Raw genomic sequence first — 20,596 nt, forward strand, 5'->3', positions numbered from 1 at the left:
ACCATTAAAAAATAAATACAAAATAAATAAATAAATAGATAAGTTATTTGTTTTTAAATTAGTTATCTATCTATCTATCTATCTATTTCCTATCACTGTTCAAACTCCTAACTATCCTTCTGGCTTTTCTTCCTTTCTCTCTAAAACTTTTGAAATAATAATAATAAAAAAAGCTATTTTGTATTTGCATTTTGTCAAACTATTATTATTTCTAAAACTATAACAGTATTCTTTTGCTTCCTGGCAAGTACTGGTAATAGACATATATTATAGATATATTATAGGCATATATAATAGAAGTAAGCATATATTAATCTTGGTTAATTTATGCTTTTTATTTATATTGTATTATTGCTGTTGTTTATTTATTAATTTAAAATATTTTTTATTCATATAAAACATTTGACATTTAAAAAAAAATAACCTTATTTGGCTTTTTATTTTTCAGTGTCTATAACTATTAACTTATTTTGTGGCCTGGAAAGCACTGATAACAGGCATATATTATATGCATATATAATGGAAATAGGCATGTATTATTCTTGGTTAATTTATTCTTTTGTTTATTTTTTTTATATAAACAAAAATAATAATTTTTTATATATATACAAATATTTAAATTGACATTTATCATGTCTATTATCATGTCTAAAACTTTTTTGTCTGGCAAACATTGATATATATACATTAGGCATAGGTTTATAATAATAGGCATTTATTATAGAAATAGGCATATATTTATCTTGCTTAATTTGTGCTTATGTTTGTATTATTGTTATTATTGTTGTTGTTGTTGTTGTTGTTGTTGTTGTTGTTGTTGCTGGTATTGGTGAGGGTGTATATTTACTGTATTTAAAGATATTGTAACCTCAAAGGCAGAAGATTTGCTCCAGGACTTCAGCAGCCATCTTTAACTCAACCCATGGGCGGAGAGAACTTGTTTTGTAGGATACAGTACATGCGTGCATGAACGCAGTTGACATGGTAAATATGTTACATTTATCATTTCATCAGCCTTCGACTTTTACAGTAGCTAAATTAGGGTATGAATCGAGAATAAGTGATTATGATTTAGTAAGTATAGACATAGATAAAGAAAATGTCACTTTTTAGCTCATGACACGTTTGATGTAATCTGTAACTTTGTGTTGACGTTATTAGGGGGAAGAAACATCATTTCGGCAGATTGTTTTATTTTTATTCTCTATTCAGAGCAGTTAGATATTTGCAGTGCTAAATTGAGTTCGTCGAGTCTAAAGTGTATTGATAACTCTCACAGACCTGTTTTTTTTTTTTTTTTTTTTTTTTTTTTTTTTTTTATCAAATGTATTTTGTTACTTGTTGTCTACTTGTTTACTTCAACAGTTGACAAAAGAAGGAACAATCTTTTTGCCTAATTTATAGCAATATGTTTATCGCTGTAAATTTCTGCAACATTATAAGTAAGAACATAAAATAGGAAATATAAATAAATGTTTCTCTTTGTGGTGGGTCGATCGTGGTGGTTTCCGCTGATTATGCGGTCCATCCTGTCTGTCATTCCAGCACAAAGACTTCATGCTGTTTCAGTCTCACACACACATTAAAATGCATTCATTATGCCGTAACCATTGTTGTTCTCGTAAATTAATGTGGGTAATACTAACCTATACATAAAAAGTAAGACTGGGGCTAGCTGTCACACTGATTTACTCCAGTGAATATTTCTGAGGGTAGGTTTATTTTGTAAAGTAAATTTCTGTATGACCACGTTCCTTGAAGTCTTGGCTACAAAAAAGCTATTGAATATTTTTATCGTTATTGCCCATGAATTATTATTATTTTTAAAAAATGTTTATTACCCAACAGCAGGGCATATTGTCACACTATATGGGGTAAGTTGTCACTGGAAATTGCCATTAAACAGCCTACTAAAGGCTAAATAAAATCAAATAAAAAAAAAACAGCAAAAATCTGAAAGGTAGCACAAAAATATCAAACCATTGTTTTAGGCTAATACAATTTATTAATTACAATATTTGCTGGCTAGAACTTTTAGCCAGTAAATATTGTAATTAATAAACTGTATAAAACGATAACATTTAAAACACGTGACAACGTGCTCTCAACTGACTTTATGAAATAAAGTAGCAGTTATTTTAAAACAATAAGTAGCATAAAATGATGCACATATGACAAAAAGGGGATTATTGTGGTATTTTGAAAAACTCACAGTACTGTGGGTTGCAGTTATGGAGAAAAAAAATTAATAAAATGCCATTTAGTTACACAACCTGGTAGTGTTTTACTTTAAGGCAGTATTGTCTTTTTGGATAAACAGGGATGACTTGCACTTGTATTCTCTCTCTCTCTCTCTCTCTCTCTCTCTCTCTTTCACAGAAGAGAGAAAATGAGTGAGGATGTATTTGAGGTCCCTGAGGGGACGGAGTATCGCTATCTGGTGCAGGACGAAGAGGAAGAAGAGATCCAGTACGTCCGACGCCACTATGTCAGTCCATTCCTGGTGGTGTCCCGCAGGTGTATGTTTCTCATCGGTTGCGGAGTGCTCGCTCTCCTCACTCTGGCAGGATACCTTGCTTACGTGGCAGAGACTCTACCCCCAGGGCTGGTAGAGGTGATGACGGAGTGCGGTTGGCTGCGTGGGCAGTGGAGAGGTGGGGCATACTCTTTCAAGGGCATCCCATATGCTGTACCACCTATGGGTGTATATCGTTGGTGCCCCCCAAAAGATTTACTGGAGGCGGGTAAGTGTTGGCATGGGGTGTACGATGCTACTCGATTCCGTAGCATCTGTGCGCAAGTACAGCCGCTCCGAGAAGATGGACGGGTGATGGGGCAAGAGGACTGCCTGCATCTCAGCGTTTGGACGCCAAGCCTTCGGCCCGCCAAACCCATGCCCGTCATGGTGTGGATCCATGGAGGGTACCTCCGTATGCTGAGTGGCCAGGAGAAAGGCAACTCCCCAACTGAGGAGCTGGCGGCACGTACACAGACGGTATACGTCAGTCTGAATTACAGGCTCAATGCCTTTGGCTTCATGGCCCTGGAGGTACTGAGAGAAGGCTCTCCTACCAACTCTTCAGGTTAGTCCACCGATTGACTTGCTTAGATAGACCTTTGACCAAACTGGCCAAGAACCACCTACTTAGACAGGAAGAGCTGACTGACTGATATGTAAAGCGGTCAGTCACAGTCAGGGTAGAAATCGGCAGTGGCGGGTAACTTCTTTACTCTTACTAGTCACTTTAGCGGATAACCGCAGTCGAAGCAAATTTAATTGTATTCATAATGTCTTTAGCGCTTTATAAGCAGTAAACATGCTTCTTATATCAGACATCACGTGCATCTCCGCAGGGCGAATGAAGCTTGCTCCAGAGAAAAACACAGTATCATCCAAATTAAAATATTTTAACTGCAGTAACACTAACTGGTAATTGGTATATACTGTAGGTAAATCTATAAGACTTCATTTTTATTGTTAATAATTATTCTGTCATCATTCACTCACCTTTATCTTGATCCAAACCCATAGGACTTTCTTTCTTCCATGAATGAAAAAACAAATAAATTATGAATGCATATTTCCATTTATGGAAAAAAGGTGCAATGAAAATGAATGGTGAGTTTAATCTACCTAACATCTCCTTTTGTACTCCAAGAAATTATTAACTGTGAAAGTTGTAATTAAAGGTTTCTAAATGTATTTAGGCTTTTAGTTTTTCATAACAAATGCTATAGTTTATTTTTTAGAAAGACTATCTACGTATATTAGCCTAACCACAGTAATGTGGAGCTATCCATGCTCTGACTTGTGGTTATGGCCTTAATATTCCGAATGTCACTGTTAAAAAAATGGAAGAACAATGGTAAACTTTCATGAAGGCATGTACAATTTAGAAAAGTTAAAGGGGTTAAAATCTGGACTTCCATTGACAAATGGACAAATTATTGACAACATTTTTAACTTGTTCTCTCCTACTCCTGTTCTAACTGGTCATGCTTGCCTTGAGATATTCAAAAAGGTGACTTAAATCATCAGGCTTATGTCCTGCTGAACTCATATCATTCTTGTTTAAATAAAATGTCAATACAAATGCATGCAGTTACAGTATCTAGTTACATTTATAACTTTTTTTGGGGCAGGGGATATTGGCTAGTGAAAATGCTGATTGGCTACTGACTTTGGAATACCACTAGCCACAGTGGCCGGTGAGCCATAAAGTCAATGTCAAGCCCTGATCACAGTCAATTTTGTCATTACATTCCATTTAGGGGCGAGTTTATCAGATAAATTAATTAATTAATTTCTTAATTAATTTTAAGAAATTTTAATTTTAATTTTTAATCGAATTAATTACATGATATGCTGATTAATTAATTGCAATTAGAAAGGCCCCCAAATAAAAATAATTCAATATATAATGATTAAATAATTATATTTAAATAATAAAAAATATAATATACTGTATATATAATAAAAATACATTCAGATAATTGAAATGCATTACATTATTGTGGCAGATGAGTAAAGCATTGATTAGGCAATACAAAAAGTGGCTTTAGGGGGCAATATATTGTTTATTTCATTGGCCTACAGTCCACAGCAAATTCAATTTGTCAACGTGGCGAAGGTAGATTTATTATAAGGACTTGTCTAAGGACGCATCTATGCTGCATCAGACTGACCGTTTTGGAGCATCTCACTTTGGTTGCGTCACGTCATAAACAGTGTTTTTAGGAAGCTGTGTCAGAATTTATGTAGTTTATGTGTTTGGGGATCACGTTTAAAAACAAATCAAACAAAAAAACTACATTGAGTGTGTGATAATGACTGTAAACTTGTCAGATCCATCACCAGAACATGCTATTGAATAGGGAACACTTTATGATCTTAGAGCAAGCAATATTTTAAAAGCAATAAACACCAAAATATGTGAATTAAACCTCCTGCTGTTTAGTACATTGTGGTCAAGGAAAAAAACTGCAGTCATTAAAACATGAGAACATACAGACCTTATTGATAATTAAGTGAATCGAGCAAGAACATATCCATGATTTGTTTTCTGTCTGCATGGCAGCCAACATGAAAAATATATAGGCCTAACCACTGAATGCAGCAAAATCACATTTACATTTATGCATTTGGCAGACGCTTTTATCCAAAGCAACTTACAGTGCACTTATTACAGGGACAATCCTCCTGGAGCAACCCGGAGTTAAGTGCCTTGCTCAAGGACACAGTGGTGGTGGCTGTGGGGATTGAACCAGCAATCTGGTTCTGATTACCAGTTATGTGCTTTAGCCCACTACGCCACCACCACTCCATCACAGTAAATCACACTTGCACCTGGCATATCTTGCGATCTTGCCGACAATATCAGCATCAACTTGAAGAGTTTTAGGGAGCTGGAATAAAATCCAGTAGGCAATGCTTCGCATGTTCAAGGGATATATCTTGTGAATTATTTTTTTCTAGAGTCATCTCAGTGTAGGTTAGCTTGAGTTGATTATAACGGTTGCTGTGTAATTAGGTATGAACTCGTTTTAAAATTTGTTATGCATAGGTAATTATTACAAAAATAAAAAAGATTACATTTTCTCTGCAGATACACACAGCAAGCGATGTGGTTTCAGTTGGCCACAGGCGCTGATTTAGAGTCAGCTTTTCCTGACCCACTAATAGCTTGGGTTTGGGTGAGAGAAACTGATCCTAGACCAGCAGTTACAGAAAAACTGCAGAATTATTACAGAGCAGCAATTACAGAGCAGCAATCTAAATTATTGGATTAAACAAGCTAATACGAGTGAAACCTCCTGGGGATTTCAATTGTTCAATTCATTTTCCCCTCATGCCTGACAAGCGATTTTTAAGGGCCACATTGTGTCACTTTGGAAGGCACTGCCCCCTAATGGCCACCCTTGGCGACTGCCTTGAATCATGACCCTGTCCTTACCCAGTCCAGGAGTCGAAACCATTGACTCTTACGTCTAGCGTCGAGAATCGGAGTCGACTCCAGAAAAGTCAGAATCGAACATCCCAGCTGTCAGTAAAGTGTGGTTTGTTGCCGGTACAGCTGTGCGTTGCCATTACAGCTGGAGTTGTGCTTACTGCCCCCTGCTGACTGAGACACATAAAAACATGAAATAGTACTTCAAGCTTGAATAGACCAATCCCATTGTTTACAAACATTGCAGCACATGCACCGTAAGTGGTGGCAGAAAGCAGGCAAACCGTTGTGTTAGATTTGACAGATTAGACAGCTAGTGCTAAGTTAGCTCTTCTAAATATGGCTAAAAGGATAATATATAAAAAACTAGGTTAGTTTGGGTACACTACTGCTAGTAACAGCTAGTTATAATTATCAATTAAATGAAAGTATGACACAAAGCCATGATACAGAAATACAGAAATATTCTTAGCTATCCACAATATTCTCAACAAGTCCACTGTTTTTGCAAAGTGGGCGGAATTTCCGGTTGGCTAGCAGAAGTGCAGTTGGTTGCCGTTTTGTGTTTAGGCGGCAGCCGCAGGCCGTGCATTTTAAGTCTAGGCCTTCAGTGTGATTCATGCCATTAAGAAAACACAGTTTCACAATGAATAAGACGCTATGCCTATCATACATTACGTGGCAGTCAACTAATAATACCAATTGACATTTTAAAAACACGTCCACACACGAAAGCCAGAACTTGAATGACACTTAATGCTCAAGCAAGCCTGATTTTAACTGCAGCATGATTGTTTTGACAAATTAACATCAAAAATCATAATTTTTCAAATGAATCTACCAAGGAGGTCTATAATACCTGGAAAAATCTATCTAATAATATTTGCGATTTAAATGTTGCTTGCAATAAATTTAGTTTCGTCAGGGTACACGGTTACGCTGTGTTCCATTCAAGTTGGATGTGGGATATTCCTACTTGATATCTCCGACCATAAATGCATTCCATTCCTCGATATTCAGAACTGCAACGCTTCCGTTAGCTTAGCAGGGGTGTGACTCTCATTAGAGATATCTCCTAGCAACCCAACTGATAAACAGTGCTGCAGCGCTAGCATTTGTGCTGCAGGTGTACGATTATCAAAAGAGATTATAATGTTTTATACACCTGTTTCTGCAGGTGTTTGTTAAACAAGCTTTAATATCATGTAATGTGGAAACAAACTCATTTATCGATATTACATAATAAAGTGAATGTTTATCACTTAATTTGTATATCTCCCTGAGTGTCGACATGTTTGTGACATCATGCCCCTGCATCTCGGTGAAATCTGAGTTGAGAATTTCTTCACGAGTCTACAAGTTGTAATTCTGAATTCAAAATGCATTCCATTGAAGTTGTAAAATCAAAACTTGATCCGACACTGAATGCTCAAGCAGCCTAATTTACACTTAGAAAACTCCTGATGTTGCTATAACAATGCAAAAAGCACTTACCAATTTACTTGAAGTGAAAATCAGTCCTCCTTTCCTGTTTAATAAATTAAACAATCACATGGTCATGCAGAACGTCTCATGTTTTTAAATCCATAAAGATCTCTTTCTCAACGGCGATAGCAGCAGTGATGACAGCTGACTCATCAGACAGCTTGATCTTACGCTTTTCATTCTTGAATTACATACATCACTTAAAGCGTGATTGTGTCACTCAAGGCCAGCTAGAAGGCCTCGACTGGGACATATCCTAAAGATCACACCCACCAAAAACAAATAAATCAATCTGATTGGCTGATAAATCTGACAATCTGACTTTAGATGCTCATTCATTTGCACTGTTTAGGGATTCTGAAGAAATTCTGAAGGCCTGAGGGGGTGGAGCTCAGACTCACTTACTGCTTTGGGCATGTGATTTTTTTTTTTTTTTTTTCACCTTTTTCTCCCAATTTGGAATGCCCAATTCCCAATGTGCTTTTTTAAGTCCTCGTGGTCGTGTAGTGATTCGCCTCAGTCCGGATGGCAGAGGACGAATCCCAGTTGCCTCCGCGTCTGAGATTGTTAACCCGCGCATCTTATCACGTGGCTTGTTGAGCGCATTGCCACGGAGACATAGCATGTGTGGAGGCTTCACGCCATCCACCGCGGCAACCACGCTCAACTCACCATGTGCCCCACCGAGAACGCACCACATTATAGCAATCATGAGGAGGTTACCCCGCGTGACTCTACCCTCCCTAACAACCAGGCCAATTTGGTTGCTTAGGAGACCTGGCTGGAGTCACTCAGCACACTATAGGATTTGAATTAGCGAACTAGCGAACTTCAGGGGTAGTTGCCAGCATCTTTACCACTGAGCTACCCAGGCCCCAAATTGGGCATGTGATTTGTGAAACAGTTGTCACACTTCGCTTGTAAGCATCAAGGAATAAATTCTGACTGGATAAACTTTTCGTTTTTCTCTGTTTGTTTGTAGACTAATTAAGAGTGGAAAGCAATTAAAAATACATTGGCAAAAAGGTGATTGAGAATGAAAAATATGTATTTATTTGTCATGTTAGGCCAGCAGAGAAGGCTTTGCTGGCCCTGAGAATTCGCCACTGGTAGGCGGTCACTGCTTGGTTGTGTGTGGTGTGGTTAGATTCTTGCTTTTTAAATATGTAAGATGTCTTAAACATTTCCTGGACAATGTGTGCAGTTAATGGTTATCCTAATAATCAAGCGAAACTAAAGTTTTGTCTAAAACAGCAATGTTATGATCAGAAACCACTTGCAGAGCACAGCGCTCCTGTCCCAGATGCTGCTTCTCCCATCGGCTGCCTACAGAAGGATTGACTTAGGAACATCTGTTTGAAAAAGCTTTGGAATAATTTGTTTGTGTGCTCTTTACACTTTATTTGCAAGAAGTCAACAGCGGGGATTACTTATATTATCCACCATTATGGTCCGGCTACGATAGACGTCCAGAAACAGAACGCAATGAATTATATAAATGATAGCATTATTGCACTAACAGGTGTGTGAATGTGCTGAAAGTTCGTTAGAAATTTTGAGAGTTTGTTCATTTCTATTTAGCTTCTTTTTTTGTGAATGCTTCACATGCTTTGAAATGGCATTATTACTGAGTATAAAAAGGAACAGTGTTTTTCCTGAACTGTCTGTGAGTAGTGACGATGTTTTCAAATGAATAATTCTACAGTGAAAGACCATTATTATTAGATGAGACATGTACAGTAGTGAGATGTTTTATCACGTTTGAAATTAACTGTATTCTGATTTTCTTCTTTCCTGCATTTTTCCTGCCTGCAATTCACTTTCTTTCGAGTGTCTTTGCAGAATGTGCATGTCTTCCCTTAAGGTGAAAAGGTGATTTGGAAAACAGTGTGGACTTTAATTCAGTATCAATTAAATGTATTTGTACAGCTAGTGCTTTTAATAATAGATACTGTTTTATAGTTGCTTTACAGAGAACATTGAACTTTGGTGAAAAATGTTTATTTTATATGTCCAAATAAATATGTTTAATTTGTATTGCATGTAGTTCTTTTTGTATAGTACAGTTTATTGTGTGACTGCTAATACATCGTTATTTCCTACACAAGAACAATAAATTAAATTTATCAACTGGATCAGTTGTTCAGGCAACACTAAATCATTGAATGTAGGTTATAGCGTTTAGATCCAGATTTTATGTATGTAAACTAAGTATAAAGCTAGATTGAGCTTACTACACAGTCATCTCCCACAAAATAATTGTATTTTATCCGAAAAATGGCAGCATGGCAGTATCATCACCTGAGTCCTGTAATACACGAGCATCCTGCTGTCTGGACCTCCCCTGTATCTGCAGTAAGTCTATAATCTCTGTACAACAAACTCTTCAGGTTCTGACTAGACTCAACATATGCTTTAAAATAACCATAATTATCTACAGTTCTAAAAACATGTCCAACTTTACAGCTGTGAAGGGACTAATAGGCTACATAGCTTTTCTGGTTAGTCTGCTCTGGTTCTTCCATTGATGGATAAAGACTCATCAAAATAACTAAAATTCTTTTATTTGTGATATTTGGCCATTATCCTCAAACCCATAATCATCGACAGATAGGTGAGGAAGAACAATATCGCTTCACTATAATTCTGTGATCATTTGTTCTCAAGTTTCTGTCATTTTTAATGCTGTGGTAGTACATAACATAACAATTGTTTACACTTAACCGGAAGTTCTGCCCACATCGCCCGCAAAGCATCATGGGACTCATGGGAATATTGTGGATACTATTATTATAATTATATGAGTTAATAACATACCTGTAATAAAATGTTCACTGCAAGTCAGCTCTACTGACGGAATTCGATAAAAGCGAAGCCCCCTGTTTTAGCCATTGCAATTTTGGAAGCCAACAGCACAACATTTCATTTAGCTTAACCAGACGATTTAACCTTGTGCTTCGCTATATGCATAATTCAAATTAATTTAAATTGAACTGAACTATGCTGTCAGTAAAGGGTTAAAGTCATGTGACCAAAGGGCATGCCACCCACCAGTGCAGAGTTTGTCTTTGGGAGAAACACCAACAAAACTACATCTGGTAAGAAAACTAATTAAGTTTTTATATTGAAACCTATTTGAGTCAAAAGATTAGAGTCTCTAGTTTCATCCGATATGCCATTTTTAAAACAAAACTCTGAATTTCTTTAAAAGATTTGATGTACTAACCTGGCAAACTTTGTCAAATCCAGTGATAATTTCATCCCCCAAAGTGCTCGTTGTATCAACCCAACACAACTCTTTTTCCAGGCGGACTGATACAAATTCCTGTGTTCTTTTACTTACGGAAGCTCCATCAAACCAGCCAATCAGATTTGCACTTACTAGATCAAGGAAGTATTTTCCAGTTTTGTGTGAAATATGCATCAGATGGTTATTGAACCGACGGTGGGCGTGCCATCCCCCGAGAGTGTTTGTCTTGTTAGGTACATGTCGGGCTTACTCAGGACTGCTGTCTGTTTCAGAGCATAGTGCTCTACTCATTCATTAACTATCTGCTTGTCAAATGCACTCATAAGATGTTCCATCAAGTATGACACATATAGCATATTGAAATTCATCAAGTAACTCTATCTAGAGTGCAGTTATTTCACAGGCATTGAGGTTCCCAACAGCTGTTCATTTACTTGAGTCTTTCTGTTTCCTATCAAAGGGAATTATGGCTTCATGGACCAGATCCAAGCACTTCAGTGGGTCAAGCGAAATATCCATAACTTTGGTGGTGATGCAGGAAGGGTTACCATATTTGGTCAAAGCTCAGGTAAAACATATACACAAGTACTGGGATACTGAAGTCATGCTTAAAAATGTCTGAATGTCATTGCATTAGAGCAAAATACCAAACCAAATGGCATCTGCAAATAACTGATGCTAAATATTTTCTCAGAACAAATTTTTCTGAGCCATTTTTGCAATTACTTTTAACCAACAATTCCCAGGTTAAGTTCCCCACAAGTTCACACAGTTAGTCCTAGCAGAGTAACAACAGGTGCAGTTTATCACATTAATTATGGACATGTTCCTCTAAGTTTGACAACCAGAAAGTGTCCAAATACTTATTGTCTTCATATACTGTATATCCATTGTTTTATTATTTAACAAATGTACAAATAATACATTTCACATTACGTATTTCTTTTTGGGAAATGTTTTGCAGGAAAATGTTTTTTGTGCTATCCTTAAAATCAACATGAAACAAAATCCGTCACTCATTTTACCTCTGTTATATGACATATTTTTTAAATGAAATGATAACTGAGAAAAAATGAATGATCAGTGAATGATCAATGAGATAAGATGTAGGGTGGGACTAGATTTTGTCCATCAGAAAATTATTGGATCATGACAGGTGATTGGCAAGTCTCAATATGACAGGTGGCTGGAGGGGAGGCCAAAATAAATAAAAGGGCTTGGTAACATCAGCTGAAAAGGAAAATTGTTCCAGAAGTGAAAAGAATCTATCAGTTTGCGCCATTCAGAGTTTCCTGCCTGAATTTAGTCATCTACGTATTAGCTGCACATCTAGCGGTAAATAACCCACTGTATATCTTTAGCATGTTGTCTGTCTCCCTGTGTGTTCATAAGGAGGTACATCGGTTTGGACCTTGATGATGTCTCCTATGGCTAAGGGTCTGTTTCATCGTGCTATTGATATGAGCGGCTCGTACGTGTATAATGCTTCCCTGGAGTCAGCAGAAAAATATAACTTAGAATTCCTGAGGAAAACTGGCTGCAAGGATGCCATCTGCCTGAGAGGACTAAACATCACTCAAGTCCTTCAGGTGAGAAATCTATGGTCGAGCACGTAACCTTCCACAGCGAAGCAGTGGTGGAGTCATGGTTGAATAACAACAGCCTCAACCTTTCGGCCCCCTCGATATAAAACTCGCTTTAATAAATCATCGAACCTCACCCGGCTCCAGATCTCACTGCACTGGGTTCTTTAAAAGTATTTAAATTCACTTTTCAAAATTTAAGGCTGTAAAAAGTCTTTTTAAGGAAGAGTTATTTTTGGAATGAATCGCTCAAAAGTGTTCGCAAAAGTGTTCACAGAAATCCCGCAGAGCATTTTATGTAGGTAAATAATGCTGTTTCTTAATGAGAATTGACATATATTGTTACACATAAATAAATATGATTAAAAATTATTCTTCCTTGAACTCATTTAGTGAAAAACTTTAAAGCTACACTATTTAATGCTAAGATTAATTTTTTTTTTGTTAGAAATGAACAAAATTTCATTAATGAGCAAGTACACAAAAAATCCATCTTCCAAGCCATATTTTTGCCTTAACCCAATTTATATTTTAGAGCTGTCTTTAGCTCTAAAAGATACTTCCGTCATTTGTCCGTGCGTGGTTACGTCATATCCGTAAATAAAGAAAAGAAGATCCAGCTACTATAGCTCGTGTATATTTGCGGTGATAGGTGTGGTAGTAGCTTGAAGCTGAAAGCTTGTAGCCACAACAAATTAGTGACATTGACCTTGGATCATTAAAAAAGGCAACCCTCTGGGGAATCACACATTGTAAAAATAAAGAAACCGAGAACCGAGAAGAGTCTGCAAGCAAAAAGGGAAAGTGACAGAGCCTGTAATAAAACACGAGTTAACATCGGCTTGGCTTTTCAGAGGTGGCGACAACTCTGAGATCAGAAAGGATTTAAAACCAACCCAGAGATGATCCATGTTAGATATTTTATTGGACCGATAGTTAGCCAGGTAGCTCTTTAACATTAGCGTGGTAGTTCATTAGATAGAAGTTTCCACCTTTTGACCTTGTCTGATATGACTAGCAGTCGTTATGTCTAATGTCAGCAGTGCCTAACCTTTGTAACGTTATTTATTTTAAAACAATTATGTTTTCAGTGAGTCAAACCAACAGCATAAAATATGCTACTTACTTGCTAATACACATTTTTGTAAAAAAATTTCGTCTATCCATCTTTGTCTTCATTTAGTTATTTTTTTCTTATTTGGGGGGGAGGGGTGTTTTTAGTGACATTCGCTCTGATAAGGTGATCACCTGTAGCCATGGGTACACCGCTACTCCTCAAACCATCAGATTCAACTGCGCAGAAGAGCAGAGTTGAAGCCTAACTCATGTACTTACCAAAACAATGTTCCTCTGCAAGTAACTTGCAATTTCATGCTTCAACTAGAGAGCCAAAAGTTACATAGAGTAGCTTTATAAAGGGACAGTTCACCCAAAAATGAATGAATGTAAGTGAATGGTGGCCAGAACTTTGAAGGCCCTAAAAGTATATAAAAGACGCATAAAATTAATCTATAAGACTCCAGTGGTTAAATCTATATCTTCAGAAGTGATATGATTGGTGTGGCTGAGAAACAGATAAATGTTTAATTCATTTTTTACTATAAATTCTCCTTCTGCCCAGTAGGTGGTGATATGCACAAATAATGTGAATCACCAAAAACACAAGAAGAAGAATGTGAAAGTTGGGGATTGACTTTAAAGAAGGACTTAAATATTGATCTGTTTCTCAACCACATCTATCATATTGCTTCTGAAGATATTGATTTAACCACTGGAGTCTTATGGATTACTTTTTTGCTGCCTTTATATGCCTTTTGGAGCTTCACAATTTTGATACCCATTCACTTGCATTGTATGAATCTACAGAGCTGTGATATTCTTCTAAAAATCATCATTTATGTTCAGCAGAAGAAAGTCATACACATCTGGGATGGCATGAGGGTGAGTAAATGATGAGAGAATTTAAATTTGTTGGGTGAACTATCCCTTTAAAGATGCACTTAGTAATATTTCTGTTTATCTTGTGCTGATACCTAGCAGCATAGATGCAGCACCACGCAAGAGAATTTTCAGTTACAGATGCCATTGTCAAAAAGTGCTATTTGCATACAGCCATGATTGATTTATTCAGCAAGGGAAAGCATCCAATTTACGGGGACTTACTGAGATAATGCTAGTAATATTGGGCTAGTCATGTGATCTCAAAATGGTGGCACTCATGAATGTTGTCCAGCACTGTGTAGAAAGCAGCTTATTCTGATTTGAGTTATTAAAAAATACTATGAATTTCTAAAGGCCTAACGTTTAGCATTTAACAAAAAAATCACTGAGCGCACCTTTATGTGGAAAAACTGCACTGGTTATTTTAACTAAATTTTTATGGTATTCCAGTTCTTCCATGAAACATTGTCAATCTACTTTGCGACAAAATTATGGTTCCTCTGAAAGAAAAACATCTCAGAACATCGAAAATCATCAAAAGGTTAAAAAATTATTTTATTTTTTTTACTATATCGTGCATCTCTGTTTATTATTCATGCAAGTTCAACTGATCACATTGTGATGTTTGAAGCTGTTTCCCTGTTGTAACCCCACTATTTAAAGACTTAATTCTTATATATTTTATTTGGTCTTGAATACTTTTTTATTTCCATTACAAAGTCTTGAAAGGTTTTAAATTCCATTCAGGATTGGATGACGTGCTTTAGGTTGAATTCCTCTGAATGGTTGAAATATTAAACTAGAAATGGAATCAGTGGCTAAAATAACATCCTTTTGTATCTGACTCAGGCAATTCCATGGCAGCAGTATCCATCTTGGGCAGCCGATGGTCTAACTGATCTTCCAGTTAAAGGTAGGTTTTTTGGCCCTGTTGCAGTAGTGGATGGCCATGTTCTCCATGACCCTCCGTTTGAGACCTGGGAGAAGGGAGGAATCTACAATGATGTACCTTTTGTGGTTGGGACAACTGAACAGGAAACTGACTTTAGGTAAACTCTTTTGTCCACTTTTCACTTTTAAAAGGAAATGATCAGAGATGTGCATCATTCAGAATTTAATTGAGACCCAATTCCTGAATTTTGATTGAGGTAACAAAGAGGGTGCAGAATTGTGACTTTGATGTGCCGTGTATGACACAATTGAAATCTTTTTTATGACTGTGGTTATTGTATTGACAGTATTGAAATATGAAGGAGGAAATAGGCATAAGTGAAAATTAATGATGTAATTATTTATGTTTTGTTGCAAAATTTGAGTTAGACAAATAAAATTGCTCTGTTCTGTGACAGTTGAATTTCTTTGAGTTCAGTAAATTCATCTTCCTGGCATTACAATTCAACATCCTGTGGGGTGTGGCCAATTCAATTCAAATTCCAACTCATGAACTGAAAGGAAACCAATTCTTAAATTCTGAATTTTAACTAACCCTGGTAACTCTATAAATATTGTGAATGTGTGCAATATTTGTGAATGTGACATCATATTTCTTGAACTCTAGTCCTCCATATGAGAACATCTCAACATGGACTTGGGGGGACTATCGGTGGTTTGTGACAAGTAAGCCAATCCCAAGAGATATTTGAAAAAGAGAACATTAAAAATAAATTTACATAACTGAACAAGTGCTTTTCCTCAACTATTTTCTGGTCAACCTTCCCACAGAGAAACTGACCCCTTTTGGAGAGGCTCTGACCAATCAGGCTCTGAGGCTGTACAACAGCTCCGCGCCATGCCCGACATCTGACCGATGTCCAGAGAGACTCTACACCACCATGACCTCTGACATGAGGGTCACCTGCCCCAATAATGACCTGGCTAAAAGAGCTGCAGGTTCATTTTTTGTTTGTTTTGTATAAATGTTGTGGGAAGCTTGATTTATTATTAGTTCAATCTGCATAGCGCATGCACACATTCAATTTGTTTATTACACAGCTCTCTGGAATACATTCTGATTGGTCAATTGGCAGTATTTTGTGGTCAATAATGACTGCTAAACGGTATAATTGACCAATGTCCCAAGCAAATGATTTCCTACATGCAAGTTTCATGTCTCTCGTATCACTCCGCTGTCTCTTTCTTCTCACATTACTAAATAATTCCAACCCAAATCAATATTTCATGTCCATTATTTATTGATTTGGTAAGTAGCTGTGTAATAAGCAGGATAATATACAGTCAGCTGGTCATTATAGCAAAATAAACCCCTTCAGGGTGATACAAGACCCTTCGACTACATGTCTGCTGACTGTATATTATCCCTCACATATTTGTTCTGTAGTCAGCTGTTTTAATATCAATATTTTCAATAATGTCAAAATGTATTCCAGGAGCTTTGAAGAGCCCAGTGTATCGTTACCTGGTGACTTACACTCCGTCAAGACAAGCAAACGTCTCCAGCTGGCTTCCATTCCCCAGTCGCTTTGCCTTTCATCTTCTGGACAGCCTGGCCTTCTTTGGGGGTCTTGAAATGGTGCTGGGGACCCTGTCACCAGATGATGTGAACTTCCAGGAAGTGCTCAGCAAGAATTTTCTTCATTTTGCCAAAGAGGGTAAGCTTATTGGGGGACTTACAAGCACAACACAACTTAAATCTATTTTATAACATGCATAGTTCTGACTCTAAAATCTCTACAAATTTAATTCTATATTAATATGCCAAGTTGCTACATTGCTATGCCAACAGTTAAGCAAATTAGCTATATTAATTGATGGAAATATTTATTGTGATTATTAAGGATGTCCCAATACCATTTTTTGTAGAACAAGTATGAGTATGGGTACCGATACCCCCTTTTCGGTACTCACCGATACTTGTTTTTTCATTTTTATTTATTTTATTTCTTTCTGAATTCCTTATTCAACAGTTTATTTCAATTTTATCATCATAATGGTGTCTAAATAAATTGAGTTATTAAAACTGTAATCAACTGAAAATAGAACAAATCATTTTAACATAATATTGTATTCATTTGATCAAATGAAGTGTTTTTATACAGAACCTCACAGCACAATCCAAAATACAACATTTGAGTTATTTTTGTCCAATAAAGTGCTGCATAACAGAGCATCACAGATGTGAGATATTGCTTAAATATACAGTTACTATTAGTAGTAGTAGTATTACATTGAATATTACATAACTATACAGTAGTGATCTATTTCTGTCTTACTTTTTTCTATTTAAATGGTGCTTTTATTTTGGCAAAAGCTTTTATTTTGGAGTGAAGCCCTTTCCGTTTCTGTGTATTTTTGATGGTAGCCTCTCACCTCAAGAAAAGCAGGTGGCTACGTGACCCAGTGTGATTATTAAACTGCAACAGGCTGCTGTTTTATTAAATAAATATGTAGTCTATATGTGCTGTGCGCTACAGAGTAAATTAGCGCTATGCTCGCTGTCATTTGCTACACACAGAGCACGCGACAAACGGGATGTTTTAAAGCTCCTTTGTATGAGCAGCCGGCTTCACGTTCATACATTCTCAAGATCTATTCACTTTGAAGCTCACAGCATGTGCAAACTATACATTTATCTCATTAAATCGCAACCTTTGCGGTTTAATAATCACACTAGGACATAATCTGATTTTAATTTGTGCGCTGAATGTTTACGCAATGACATTCATACGTCAGATGGTATCAATTTTGGGTTCGGAGTATTTTTACAAGTACAGTATCAGAATCGGGAAATCCCTAGTGATTATAAAGACCCAATGAAATAGCTTTGTCAGTGCAATTTTATGCTGTTGTGAAAGTTTACTTTCTGAAATTTTGGGTGGGACATATCTACGGAGACCCTTAGAGGACAGGGAGAGGCTTTTTTTCTGAAATAGTTTTGCGCTCAGTTTTGATATTTATAGTGAAACCAAAGTTATAATGCAGGAAAACTAAAACTATGATAATAAAAAACATAATTTTGTGGTTAATATGGTTTTATTATACAAATACCATAGTTTAACTATAGTTTTACTAGAGCAATATTTTAGACTGTAGTAACCATAGTTTTTGGTTAAAATAGTATATAACTATAGTTATATAGTAACTGTGACTGTTGTAAGCTAACCATGTTTTTTTTTCAGGAAACCATGGTTTTAATGCAGTATACTTTATCCAGATAGTAACCATGGTTTTACTATAGATTAACCATGGTTAATCCTGTGGTTAGTATGGTTTTACTACAAAAACCATGGTGTTTGTAGTAAAAACATAATAACCCCCCCAAAAAATTCATGTATTATTACTATGGTGTCACTACTAATATCAAGGTTAAAATATGGTTACTGTAGTAATACCATGGTACATTTATTGCAATGGAATGCAAAACTCATTGTGAGGGAACACAAAACTATTTCAGAAAAAAAATTCCCTCCCTGTCCTCTAAGGAACATATCAAAAAGGGTTTGTCCTTTTTTTAAAATAGTCAATAGGCTTTCGTCACAGCCCATAACCATAATTTTCTGTTGATTTTCTTGATGGTCGGTTGCTGGAGAAGGGACAATCTCATTCTAGAGAGAATCTGATTGGGCAAAATCTGTGTAATGCAGCTTGAATCATTAATGTTTTTGGAATGTTTTCCTAGAAGAGAAAAACTGTAGATTTTAAATGCAAAAGCTAACAGACTCAAAATGCTAGTTTTGATTTCATGGGGTCTTTGAAGTCATGGAAATTAGTTAAGTCTTAAAATGTCATGGAACTGTCATGGAAGTTTCTATAGAGATAATTAGAAAAAAAAAAAAATAATGCTCTGCTTGAAAATATTTCATTAGCTAGAATTGCTCTTCGTAATCTCTATAAATTGATTTTTTAAAATCCTAATACAATATTCCGAATGACTGAAAAAATTGTGAAAATATCATAAAAATGTAATTGGAATTCAGTGGCCATAAAGTGTGGAAACCCTGTAGTAGGCCACTTAGTTATTTTCATCACAGAAAGTAATTTGAGCAATCCATTTGACAAAAAAGTCTATTTGAATTGAATTGTCAATTTTTAATTTGGTGAAATCTTCTCCATAATGTTAAGAAATCGTACATAACCTTGCAGGTAAGATGCCAGATGAGTGGCCAGAGTTTCCCTCGAAAACTGCCTTGCTGGGGAAAAACATTTCCGCTGTAAAAAGCTACTCTGGCCAGAGGTGTGACCTGTGGGAGGAGAATGGCTTCTATTCATACGCCTGGATCAACTGAGCCACATAATCCAGACATCAGACATATTGATCCATCCACTACAGTTTTATCCGACATGATAAAAGCTTTGTTCCGAAATGAACAAAGCTTTACTGTGTAATAATGCTACAGTATTGATACATTTTATAGGAGTTTGCTTAGTGTGGAGTGTGTTTTGCATTCAGATGTTTCCATGTGAATTCCAAAGAAAAATCACAAATGAGATTTCTTTAATATTGCAGTTGTTTCTCCTACACAGAAATAAGATTAAATGGAGAGCACATTGTGAATTTTGCTTAAGTCTTCTGCTTCTCAGATTTCTCTCCAGAGAAAACAACCCTAGTAATGTCACGTGTCTCCCCTAGAGTTTCAGAATAGATCTCAACAGTGTCTCAAACTGTGCTCAGATTTGTCAAGATACCCAAGACTGCAATCAAAATTTCAATATGAAATCAAACTTTTCTCATCAGATTCTTTCCAGACCAAATTATCTCAGCAATGCTACCCACATTAAGTTTATAGCTCTGTACTCTTACTCTGTCAACTATTGTCTCATTTGTGTCCATTTTTATTTCTCCTTAAGTATTTAAAGGAATAGTTCACCCAAAAATGAAAATTCTCTCATCATTTATTCACCCTCAGGCCGTCCCAGATGTGTATGACTTTCTTTGTTCTGCAGAACTCAAACAAAGATTTTTAGAAGAATATCTCAGCTCTGTAGGTTCATACAATGAAAGTGAATGGAGACCAGAAATTTGAAGCTCAAAAAGGCAGCACAAAAGTAATCCATATGACTCCAGTGGTAAAATCCATATCTTCAGAAGTGATATGATAGTTGTGGGTGAGAAACAGATCAATAGTTAAGTCCTTTTTTACTATAAATACTCCTCCCTGCCCAGTAGGTGGCAATATCCATAAAGAATGCAAATTGCCTAAAACAAAAGAAGAACTCTTAAGAGAGAAGGGCACTTGGCAAGGCTGTTTGAAAGTGCAGATTTATAGTAAAGAAAGGGCTTAAATATTGATCTGTTTCTCACCCACACTTGTCGTCTCACTTCAGAAAATATGGATTTAACCACTGGAGTCATATGTATTACTTTTATGCTGCCTTTATGTGCTTCTTAAGCTTCAAAGTTTTGTTGAGATATTCTTCTATAAATCTTCATT

The 20,596-nt window shown here is 36.4% G+C and overlaps 1 protein-coding gene across 1 annotated transcript; it reads left to right on the top strand.

Moving 5' to 3' along the window:
- The first annotated feature begins 856 nt into the window (after positions 1 to 856).
- On the top strand, positions 857 to 20,098 carry si:ch211-71n6.4 (para-nitrobenzyl esterase). The gene is made up of 9 exons (XM_051723859.1): positions 857 to 984; positions 2,380 to 3,083; positions 11,144 to 11,251; positions 12,076 to 12,272; positions 15,057 to 15,256; positions 15,766 to 15,824; positions 15,930 to 16,097; positions 16,595 to 16,816; positions 19,308 to 20,098. Exons 2-9 carry the CDS (start codon positions 2,390 to 2,392, stop codon positions 19,448 to 19,450), a joined length of 1,791 nt encoding a protein of 596 aa, XP_051579819.1. The 5' UTR covers positions 857 to 984; positions 2,380 to 2,389; the 3' UTR covers positions 19,451 to 20,098.
- The last annotated feature ends 498 nt before the right edge of the window (positions 20,099 to 20,596 follow it).

This window comes from Myxocyprinus asiaticus, chromosome 18 (genome assembly GCF_019703515.2).
Source record: "Myxocyprinus asiaticus isolate MX2 ecotype Aquarium Trade chromosome 18, UBuf_Myxa_2, whole genome shotgun sequence".
Classification (NCBI taxonomy): Eukaryota; Metazoa; Chordata; class Actinopteri; order Cypriniformes; family Catostomidae; genus Myxocyprinus; species Myxocyprinus asiaticus.